This window comes from Neoarius graeffei, chromosome 27, assembly GCF_027579695.1.
Source record: "Neoarius graeffei isolate fNeoGra1 chromosome 27, fNeoGra1.pri, whole genome shotgun sequence".
Lineage (NCBI taxonomy): Eukaryota > Metazoa > Chordata > Actinopteri > Siluriformes > Ariidae > Neoarius > Neoarius graeffei.
This window is the reverse complement of record NC_083595.1, coordinates 32,854,053-32,866,403: the sequence shown is the minus strand read 5'-3', so window position 1 is coordinate 32,866,403 and position 12,351 is coordinate 32,854,053. Positions and strand designations below refer to the sequence as shown.

The 12,351-nt window shown below is 41.6% G+C and overlaps 1 protein-coding gene across 1 annotated transcript in view; it reads left to right on the top strand.

The window, feature by feature from the left end:
- The window catches only part of apip (APAF1 interacting protein), a 47,005-nt gene extending 35,911 nt beyond the window's left edge, over positions 1–11,094 (top strand). The window contains exons 6-7 of the mRNA XM_060912077.1: positions 6,941–7,108; positions 10,752–11,094. Of these exons, the coding sequence (XP_060768060.1) occupies positions 6,941–7,108; positions 10,752–10,851 (268 nt within the window). The 3' untranslated portion in view covers positions 10,852–11,094. The remainder of the gene's footprint in view (positions 1–6,940; positions 7,109–10,751) is intronic.
- Positions 11,095–12,351: the final 1,257 nt, after the last annotated feature.

The following is a 12,351-nucleotide window of genomic DNA, read 5'->3' as shown; positions in this document are numbered from 1 at the left end:
CTTTGAGTGCACTATATAGGGTGTAAATAATCCTCACTAAGGTTTCGGACAGCACTACAAAATGGCGTCCTCACTATATAATGAGTAGGGAGTGATTTCGGACACAGGGATTGTCAAAAGACGCGCGTGCCCTCTTTCGAATGCTGATGTAATCAAACCAGAAGTTTTGTTTTGATAGCAATCAGGAAAGTTTGAAAAAAGTTAGCAGTAATCGTTATTTAAACTCATTTTTGTGCAATATTTCGTTTGGAAAACAGTTTTCAAAATGGCGGCACTGACACCTGGCTGACACTTCACGTTTCGAAGTCTTGCACAAGTCTCGTGAAGATCGCGTGGATAAGCGACGCCTGCCGTGGACCAAACGAACTAATTTCAACATGGCTAAAAACCGAATAGGCCAAGAAGTATAATATTTAATCGCAATTAGTTGCCAATACAAGTCACGATATAAGGTTACTAAAACCAAAAACATAATTGAATAACACGTTAATTAAGAAATAAAGCAAGTTTAAAAATGACTTCAGTTCCCCTTTAAGCCTCAGTCACAACTGGACGTACGTGCTTCTACGGCCGGTCTACGTGCAAAAAACGCAAGAAACGCACGGAGGGCGCGCATGTGACGTGCTGATTTTCGAGCCGTAGACCGGCCGCAGACCGGCCGCAGAGGTTCTTCGTCATGTCAAACAAACTCTACGGGCGCTTACGTTTTTTTCAGGTTGCAAGACAAACTTACGGCCAACGTGCGTCTTTCTCCACGAACAAAAAAAACGCAGCGATTTGGGAAATGCCAAAAATCGCACAGCCAAAAAAATCGTATGTCCGGTTGTGACCTAGGCTTTAAGGGTGTGAGCTTTTGTCTTGTGAGCTTTTGTCTGTGCACCAGCCCATACTTGAATTTAATATTTTTCTTATTCTTATTTTCAGCTGTTCACACCATGCTTTTCATTAAATATAACATCATTTGAATCTTATTATTATTTACTCAGTTTTTTTTTCTGCCATAAAAGCACACTTTAGTTTTCCACTGCCTGATACGGTCTCTTTTGAACATTACACATTCTGTGCTAATGTGTGTTTTGTGCTTATGTCAAGCATGCACACACACGGGCTTTTTTCTGTCTTTCTCAGGTGCTGTTTTGCCCAAACGGAACATTTGTCAACATTTGCATGACAATGTAAAGTTGCGTAGGGGATAACTGCATTGAACAGCGAGGGTTGAGCTGGGTGGGAGTGGAGGTGCAGCCCGTTTGGCTTGGGATGAAAATTCTCATAGCCCTCCAGAATTCTCGTGTTAATTCTGGTAGCAGGGAAAAGCATTATACTATCTGTGTTTTGCCAAGGTGTGATGTGTGGATTTTGTTATTTTCAGGAACCAGAGAGACCTTATTCCTGAATCTCAGGCAGATATGAATTCTTGAGCAGCTATCATGAGGTCGCAGTCTCTTCTTCTTACAGTCCGTTTACGAATGTAACGTTATATCACGGATTAAAGCAGGTTATTCTACCAAGTTTCAAACCATTCTTAAATGACTTATGACATACAACGATCAGTAAATCAATATTCTAACCCATTACAGTCTCCCTTCACTGGGTAACAGTGACTCTCACAGACTGAAGTAGCCCTTTTCAAACAGAAGTTCTGTTGGTTGTCTGTCTTGAAGTTCTGGCCTTAAATGTGCAAATTTACAGTCCATGGATTGATCTTCTGCAGCGCTTTGTTGTTTGATCATGTTCTATCAGACTGTTAACGTCATATGGGTAAAGAACAAAAGAATTGCTGAGGCTGCCTTCTTTTTTTTATCTTTCAAAGCTGTGGAAATCAGTCAGGCACTCGATTTGCAATTTTAATGCAGCTCGGGTAGTTTTTCTGGTACGTCTTATTTTGTTGAATCCGTATGTCAGTAAGGGCAGCATGCAGCATTGCTGTCTTATAGCTCCTTGGTCCCTGCTTTAAACCTGAGCTCGGGTTACTATCCGTGTGGATTTCTCATGCTCTCCTTATGCCTGTGTGATGTTATATATAATTTTTTTTCTTCTCTTTTGGTTCTCCAGTTTCCTACCACCTCCCAAAAACACGCCAGCAGGTGGATTGGCTATTCATTTGCCCGAAGGTGTGAGTGTATCTGTGCATGGTGCCCTGAAGCGGACTGGTGTTCCATTCTCGGTTTAGTTATTAATGGCTTGCATCCAGTGTGCATGGAATAGGCTCCGGAACCACCTTGACCCTGATCAGGATAAAACTAATACTTTAAACATGGGATGCAAAAGAGTAGGAATCGCACTGATTGATTGAAGAGATGAGTTTTTATTGCTGATTTGAAATGTGAGGAGGGTCAGCCAGTGACTCGGTGGATATTCGAGCTAAACCCTTGATTCTGTTCTACTCTTGTCTCACACATGCAAACTCCTCACCTTTCGGCGAAATTCGCCGTTTTGGTCCCAAAATAGGTCACTTGTGTGAATCGTGTAGATCCGAAGTGTTTTTTTTTTTTTTTTGGGGGGGGGGGGTAGGCAGGCTACAACGTTATTGTTGCCAAACATTTCACTTACAAGGTTACAGCCAATCGAGACAAACAGTAACACGCACTTCTTTTCCATTGGAGTTCTGATCAGCTGGTGCGCAACCCACTGCTGGTTGCCAGTCCTCGCTTACGAATATCCCACAGATTCAGACCGCAAAGTCACCTTTTTATAGAGAGATCTGGCAACCTCATCTCACGACTGGATCTGAACATACCAATGGAGCAGTTTCCAGCGCGCTCAGGGGTGAATAACCATGGGCGGCTCTACCGGGGTGGCATAGGGTGGCAAATGCCACCCTAAAAGAAAGCCTTGCCACCCCAGTTGGCAGCGACGAATTCAAAGAAAAATTACGGCCAATTTGACATTTACGTGCGCGAATTTCCAATGTCCGACTGCAGCGAATGCAGCACGAGATAACGCCAGAGATTGGTTGTTTTGGAAAATTGAGAGGCGCGAAGTGAGGGAGCCAGGAGTCCCGAGGAAAGGAGACACGGGAGGACAGAGGTAAAAGCTGATTAACTGTCTATCAAGAAATGAAGTTATAATGAATGAACAGTGCTAGCATAGTTGCGATGCTGATTTTGAGAGGATAAAAATCAGGTTGGAGAACGTTATTTAGCTAACTATACATGTAAGGCCAAAAAAAAAAAAAAAAAGTGTGTTTCCGGTAACCCGACCGACCGAGAATTTCCGCGTCGAAATTGCCGACTGTAAAGTTTTTATTACAAATTTCCCTCGATATTTTAGTGTAAGCGGCGTTAGTTTGTCATAATTTTTTGTTTCAACGCATTCAAGTTGTGAAAGAAACGATAAAAAGTAAAATGTTTCACCACTTCTATCAGCCCTCCTGCATAAACATGGAAGCGCACTTGTACTGAAGGAGGAAGGGAAAACTGAGCCGAGCCACCATTTTGAATCCTCATTCAAGGCTGTAATGCAAATTGCTTCCTCTTCAGTATACAAGTGCACTTCCATGGCAGGAAAAACACTATGTTTTGCCGCCTATGTAGTCCCCTATTTATACAAATGGGAGTCATTCAGGATTCAGCCATGTTTTTGCTCGGTGTTTTTGCTCGACCCAAGTTCTACAGTAGGCTAGGCCGTCTGCTTTTAATGGAAGTAGCCTAGCCTAGGACGTTAAACCATATTTTCACGTTATTTCTTGATAAGGTGTTTTCACGTTATTACATGAAAATATCATGAAATAACGTAATAATTTTGTATCATGAAATTACATGATGTTATATTACATGATAAATATATTGTAAAAACGTGATAACTTTGTTAAAATCAATACTACGTTAAAACATTAGCTGAAATTTTAGTTCTAACAGCCACAGAAAACAGCACAGCGGGGTCACAGGGAGTCTCTTGACTCTGGAAAAAAAGGGTATTTTTCTTTCTATATTAGACTTGCTGTGTAATCATGTTGTTGTTTTTTAGTGTCTGTTCTTTTGCATATACAGTATAAAACTGTCCAGAAACGGTTTAGACCTCTTCTGAGAATGTGTGTTCTTCGTAAACAATAAAAGCATGAGATTAAGTTTGTCTGTATGAGTTTGTAAATGGCAGCCCGTGCCCTTTTGTAGTGTGTACATACTATTTGTCGTCAAACTGTGATAACTGTGATTAAATTCAGTATATATACACGTCTGTAATACGTTGCCACCCCTCAAAAATTCCTGCCCCCCTCTTGCCACCCCATAAATATTTTTCTCGATCCGCCCCTGATTTCACATAGGTGATGTCTTTAAGAAAATTGACAGACAGAGATTGGCCAGGTGTGTCCTCTGGGGTAGGTCTGTTAGATAGCACAGGCAGCAATATATACCTTTTTGTAAATAGCCCACTGTGTTGTATACAGGGGTGAAAATTAACTTCACAAAATCTCAAACTTTACCGGCCACTGACAAATAAATGGTACAATTTACCGGCCACTCAACAGTAACTTATTAAGACATGTTTATGGAAAGTTATCTCATCTCATTATCTCTAGCCGCTTTATCCTTCTACAGGGTCGCAGGCAAGCTGGAGCCTATCCCAGCTGACTACGGGCGAAAGGCGGGGTACACCCTGGACAAGTCGCCAGGTCATCACAGGGCTGACACATAGACACAGACAACCATTCACATTCACACCTACGGTCAATTTAGAGTCACCAGTTAACCTAACCTGCATGTCTTTGGACTGTGGGGGAAACCGGAGCACCCGGAGGAAACCCACGCGGACACGGGGAGAACATGCAAACTCTGCACAGAAAGGCCCCCGCCGGCCACGGGGCTCGAACCCGGACCTTCTTGCTGTGAGGCGATGGCGCTAACCACTACACCACCGTGCCGCCCGGAAAGTTATTTTGTATTGTATTAAATTCAAGATGTCACTGGTTGCAATTTTTTTTTGTAACGTAGACTACGAAATGTACTTTTGCGCGCGTGCCGTGTGTCCGTGCACCCTTCTCACCTTTTTCACCCCTGACCAGTTTGCATGCCTGTGTCTGATGTGCAACTTCTATTACTCTTTATTAATAGTAAATCTAAATATAGTCTAAAATTTAAATAAGTTACTAAAATAGTCTTCTTTTATTGTTTTTATTTAGTGTCTCTTACGCACGTTTTAAAATTATGGCTCTAATTTAAGTTAAGCTTGTGAATAAAAAGTAATAAATCCATTTTCCCATTAGTGCTGCTGTAGTAGTGTCACTCAAGAATAAATACTGTATAAGAATAAAGAACGTTTTGTAAAATAAAATGTTTTTGTAAAGAAAAGAAGGGAAGAGGATGGGAGTTTGCCTTCTTGTAAATAAATAAAAGGAGAAAATCATCTGTTTTGTATAAAGTTTCCTATAGAAGCTTTGTTTTTAGATATTATATTTAGATATTTGTATTTACAAACCCACCTAGACTAGCTACTTAGCTATATACGGGTGCGTAATTTATTGTACTTATTTAGCTAAACTTTGAATGAACTTGAAAATGTAACCAGCAGTATAGCCATTATTCAAGAGGAATCACCTAGTTGAAATATCAGACTGCACTCATCCATGTAGTCCGATAGTACAAGTAATAGTCTTAAATTACAAAAGGGAGTCACTTTCTGTAGATTCATGCTACTAGCAACATAAATTTTCAAAACCTGCACCAAACACAGGCGTATATACTCTGACTGGCTCAAAACAATCACAGCTATGGACCCTTCCTACGTGACGTCACGACAAACGCGGCCACCATTTTGGACATGAACTACCAGTAGTCTACCACAGCCAACAACGAGGAACGACGGCGAAGCATCGAAAGGAATATAGCCATCAAAGAAAGTTTTTACTTTCAGCAAGACTTCCATCATGCCATTATATTGTTGTGCACCTGGATGTAGTAACCATCAACACACAAGGCAAGATTTATCATTTTATCGGATCCCGACAGATGCTGACCGACGGAGAAGATGGATGGTCTCTAAAATATTGGCAAAATGATGTTTATTGACATAGCAATCGTGTGTAACGGGAAGCATTTGCATATCCGAAGTGTTTTGTTTACATCAAAGATAAAATAAACCGATATGACCAACGACTGCTGCTGCCAGGTTGGGGACACAAACTAGTAGAAAGGAAGTGTGCCAACAGACTTCCTTTGTGGTCGATTCTGCTTTAATTATTCATCTGCTGTGGGTTTGGAATCGGTAGCCTGACCGATTCGTTCATGTTTGTGGTGCCATTTGTTTGTTGACGCGTGTTGAAATGGAAGATTGGTTGTTGACATGATTTCCAGTGATGCTTTGGTGCTGCTGTGGATCAGATGTGTTGAGTAGCCTGACTGTTTTTTTTTCTTGCGTGTGGTATCATTGTTGCCGCGAGGTTGTTTTTTGAACATGCCAATGCGGACACGATTTCCCCTGATGAGTTATGACTTCAGACGCGATGCGTGTGTGGAGGTGTGGAGTCCGCGTGATATGTGCGTAAGATAGGCTTCTCATGTGTTTGGAGATCCGCGCTCTGAGACAAGCGCAAGCACCCCCTCAAGGGAAAAAAAGGGACCCCCCGAAAATATCGGCATAGTTCGAACACTGGGTTGGAGAAAGTAATGGCAAATAGTGAGTGCACAAACCATAGAAGGTAAACTGTACACAGCGCCAGGGCAGTGTGATGGTATGTCTACTTTTAGATTGTGTTAGCTTATCAATGAACACACTCGTCACTCGACGAGTTTCACGTCTTTACAACGGATACTTAAATGTGTGTTAGGTATTATTGTTGTTGTCTAAGCAGTCATTGTAGCAGCTAGATGAGCGAGAACCGAAAGGGTCTGTGCCATAAACCGTTATTTCTTCATGTCCAAAATGGCGGTCGCGTTTACGAAGGTCACGTGAGTGAAAAGGGTCTATAGGTTGGCTTTCACACTTTGCTTGTTTGTGCTTTAAGGTACGACGAGATGCTGGTGGTGCCCATCATTGAGAACACGCCAGAGGAAAAGGACCTGAAGGAGCGCATGGCCAGAGCTATGGAGGAGTACCCAGATTCCTGTGCTGTGCTCGTCAGACGGCATGGAGTTTACGTGTGGGGAGAGAGCTGGCAGAAAGCCAAGACCATGTGAGATACCAGTCCATACACTGAATATATTATTGTATATAACGCTGCTGTGAAAGTTTTCACACTGAATTTGTTCACCAAGAGCCTGAAGGGAAATGTTGCTAAAGTGTTGTGCTGTTGTCATTTATCTGGGTTTCGAGGTAATTACGCAAGCAGCGGGGGTGGAAGAAATAATAACTCCTTCATCCAGTTCTGTCTAGTTATTGGAATAATTAGGGTTCTACTGTTGGAATAAATCAGTAATCTATCAAGTTTGATTAGGATGAGCTCTTGCCAGTAGTAAGTGAACCTGGCAGCACACAGCTTTGAAAGGCACAACTCCAAGGAAACTGCTGAGATTCCTGAATAAATAGTTACAGAGTAGTTTCCAAAACTTGGAGAACAAGAAGTGTTCAAATGTCATACTGCCAGAGGTGGACAAAGTATCCAACTTAATTACTTAAGTCAAAGTACAGATCCCACTGGTCAAATGTTACTTCAGTACAGGTGAAAGTTGTACAGTCAAATTTTTACTTAAGCTAAAGTACTGAAGGATTTGCTTTTAAAACTACTTAAGTATTAAAAGTACATTTTCTGTCAACGCAGTGTTGTATTATTGCCACAATCCTTATAAAACCGCATGCCTCTGAAGCAACCGACTAACTTGTCAAGCCTGTAGAATAAACACCTGGTAGAATGTTACAAAATGAAACACAACTGAACTGAAAAAGAGCCATTGTCTTTTTTTTTTTTTAATTTGTAACACACCTCGGGCGGCATGGTGGTGTAGTGGTTAGCACTGTCGCCTCACAGCAAGAAGGTCCGGGTTCGAGCCCTGTGGCTGGCGAGGGCCTTTCTGTGCGGAGTTTGCATGTTCTCCCTGTGTCCGCGTGGTCCAAAGACATGCAGGTTAGGTCAACTGGTGACTCTAAATTGACCGTAGGTGTGAATGTGAGTGTGAATGGTTGTCTGTGTGTCAGCCCTGTGATGACCTGGCAACTTGTCCAGGGTGTACCCCGCCTTTTGCCCGTAGTCAGCTGGGATAGGCTCCAGCTTGCCTGCGACACTGTAGAAGGATAAAGCGGCTAGAGATAATGAGATGAGATGTAACACACCTCGCCACCCCCACAAAGCAGCATGGTAGTGTTCTGACCCAGCTCTGGCAGTGTGTGCACACATGCATGTGTATGTTAAATCAGGAAGACAGTGGAATAGCTGTAAATGCAGCTTGCTCAGAAAATAAAAAGGACAATCCAACCTGCTTAAAACCCAGGTCCACACCTCGAGCTTAATAACTGCCCAACAGCAACACTGCTTTCAGCAAGACGAAAAATGCAAGACCATCATCTGACATCAAAACAAAAAATGCCAACAATTTGTTGTGACTGACTAGTACAATACTGTCCATCTCACAGGTCTCGCAAGTGTCTGTATTCATGCACATATGAATCTGCCTGTGGAATCATGGTGGTTTAACGTTAAGCTAGCTAGTCAGTGATGCTCCACCTGACATGCTAAAAAAAATCTTTTCAAACTCGAAATCATATTGGGTAGCTAACGTTACTAGAAAAAAAAAGATTTCAGTACATTCTGTTCATTTGGCAAGATTATGCTAAAACATTTCTGAAAGCACTTCAGATAAGTTAACATTATTCATGTTAGCGTAACTCCATTTTTACATGCTAACTAACAGTGTCCAAGTTAATTAGCTATGTGTTAACGTTAGCTGTGGACAAGGCAATGGCAACTTGGCGGGCAAATCCATAGAAAGTCATTTGACTAACCAGACTGCATAGTTGTCGCAACGTTATCGCTAGCTCTAAAAGTACAGACAACTTCGTTGCAAGCTTTCTCTTGGAATAAAATGTTTACAGACCTCAATACGCTTCCGCAGGTTGGACGGCGAGTTTTTGTAGGCCGTGATGTGGTTCGTTTTAGGCAAACAAAGCAAACATTTAAAATGAAACGACTCATTATTCCTTGCAGAAAACTGAAACATGGGTTCTAGGTAAAGCCATGGGTGCGTGTGCATTCCCCAGAAGAACCGCCTCCTTCCGTTCTGCCATCAACTGATCGTGTTAAATAATGCTGTGGAGAAATAATTGAACTTGATTTTATAGTCTGTGGACGTGACGTGACCCTAGTGATTACTGATCGGCTATCTCAGTGTCACCTGCAAAAAACCCAATCACGTTTTAGAAAAGAAAACAAAAAAACATCCGCTTTCAAAGCTGCTTCATAGTAATGAGTAACGAGGACCTTGATAGAAATGTAGGAGTAAAAAGTACGATATTTGTCTTTCAAATGTAGTGAAGTTAGTCATAAGCTGCCAAAAAAAATAATACTCAAGTAAAGTACAGATACTCAAAAAGTGTACTTAAGTACAGTACTCAAGTAAATGTACTTCATTACTGTCCACCTCTGGGTACTACAGAAGTCAAAGGCTTTGCTTTGCTGCATCCGAAGAAGAAGCAGCCTTTATTTTGTCATATGCACACTCGAGTACAGTGAAATTCATCCTCTGCATTTAACACATCTGAAGCCGGGAACACACACATGAACAATGAGCACACACACATACCCAGAGCAGTGGGCAGCTATACTACAGCGCCTGGGGAGCAGTTGGGGGTTCGATGCGTTGCCTGTGGGGGAAATTGGAGCACCCAGAGGAAACCCACACAGACACGGGGAGAACATGCAAACTCCACACAGAAAAGCCCTCGTCAGCCACTGAGCTCGAACCCAGAACCTTCTTGCTGTGAGGTGACAGTGCTCACCACTGTCTGTGAAGATTCTCAGTCATCCAGGTCATAGTAAACTGTGGGTGGTAAAAGAGAGCAACTGGACTTGCTTGAAGATTCTTGAAGACGTTTCGCCTCTCATCCGAAAGGCTTCTTCAGTTCTGTCTGACTAATAGGGAGTATCAGGTATTTATAAGGATAAATACCTGATACTCCCTATTAGTCAGACAGAACTGAAGAAGCCTTTTGGATGAGAGGTGAAACGTCTTCAAGCAAGTCCAGTTGCTCTCTTTTACCACCCACAGTGCTAACCACTACACCACCGTGCCACCCATGAATCATGAAATACCTTTCAGTATTGTGCCTAAGGATATATATTTTCCAGTTCAGAACTGTGAAAAGAATTCTGGATAACTTTTGAATGTATTACAGCAGTCAGTTTTTAATAAACACACACGCTGACAATTTTAATTGAATATTAGGCTCTCTTTACTTGCCATTTTCTATCAACTATGGTTTGAGGGATTAACATAATTTAACATTTTAAATATTTTTTCATAAAATGTCACTGACTTGATTCCTTTTACTTCTGTAGAGTTTCAAATCTACATCAGATCATCTGACTCGGAGTCTGAGCATCAGCAGCACATAGCTCATCCAGCTACCAAATGAGGCGTATTTGCCTGTAATCAGTGCTGCCAGCATGGATGTAATTAGATATTGAGCAAGAGGCGCAATTACCCTTTTACACAATTTCGTTTTCCATAACATTTGTAAAATAATGAATATTAGCGCTACTGGTTTCAGTATTGTATACTGATGGATGTGATAGCATCATAGGTAATAGTTTGGTGTCTTTTTTTTTGTTTGTTCGTTTCCATGCGTCTCAGTCATCCTGTAATAATCATCTTCCCCTTTTCCAGGTGTGAATGTTATGACTACCTGTTTGACATAGCAGTGCAGATGAAGCAGTGTGGTTTAGACCCATCCGCACTTCCCACTGAAGCCAAAGGCATCATTTAATCTGACTCATTGCTGACGTCGGGATGACGCCCACTTTTATTTTTTTGGAGAAGCACACACTGAGGCACAAACTGAATGCCGTTGATAAGAAAGATTCACTCTTTACCATTCAGATAGTTCGCATCATGTGTGATACTTGTTATAAATGTAAATATGAATAGTTCATAATTAAGGATAATAAAGCACCATCTGATCTACTGTGTGTTCATAGCAGCGTATAAATAAACAACTTGTAGAAAAGAATCTGTTTTGAATGTTCGTTTGTTTAAAAAGCTAAAATAAGGACTGGTTCTATTATGTCATGCATCTAATATATGACTTCACCATGTCATTAAAGGAAATATAATTAGGAAATTCTTATGTCCTATAAGAAAATGATGGTGAGTTTCTAAGAATGAAGCGAGCATGAAGAGCTTTCTGCTATAAACCAAACCCTTTATCCTTTCAAAGCATTTCATTCTGTCACTGGCTGGTTTCTTGAAGTAATCTATTAATGCTGACTCACTACTAGGCTGCTTAATTCATTTTTTTTCCCTTTCTTTAAAAAGTCAGTCTTTTCTTCGGCATTATATAAACCTAGAGTGATCAGTTGATCCTCATTGGCTCCCTTGACATTGATGTGTCGTGTGCGACATGTTCTTCTGCGTAGGATTCTGTCAGCAATTGATTTTTTTTTTTTTTTCAGATGTGGTCTGTTGGTGATTTGGACTTGACGCAGTTTCACACAATCCAAATGATTTTTTTTCCTCCACAAGGTGTCAGTGTGGTCCTAAAACTCATATGGGAGCACCTATGAGATTAGAAAGCGCACAGTGCAAGGGGACATTCATATTCACATTATCCAGGTTTAATAAGTCTGCTATTGAAAATTCCGTCTATTGAAAATTCTGTTGAACTCGTGATCGATGATGAGCGAGGTGCAGTGGGACTAAGTGACTTCAAGTGATGGATTCAGCTACAAGTCGCATCATGGAGCCAGTCTTTGTTCTAATGCCTTCCGGTTTCCACTGCCACCGTTCCCCCATCCATTTGAATGAACGTTATTCCCGGAGGTGCCATAACTCGCAGGCTGCCCACGCTGGCTGGAGACTGCTAGGCTCAGCTGATTCAACCCCACTGTGACTGCTCTCGTCGTTCCCTTCCTGAGTGTGTGCATACCTGCTGAGCAACAGCAAGACAAATCACAGCCAATTCCTACTGGAGATGTTTATTCTAGTCTTGTTCATTCCGGAAAACTCAAATTCTGGCTGGTGTGTAAACACATGATGAAAGCTGGCACCTTGGCATTTAAGGATAAGGGCAGTGTTGACCAGCTGTTCGAAGCAATCTGAGAGCATCACTGAGAGAGATCTGACCCGTAACAATATGGTGCCATCCAAGTATTTGTAAATGTAGCAACTGATAATTTACCAATCAGGTTAAACGGTGCAAACAAATAGGTGTAATTCACAGTTAAATAAATTCACAACAAATATTGGTGTTTGTTAACAAGGTACTGAA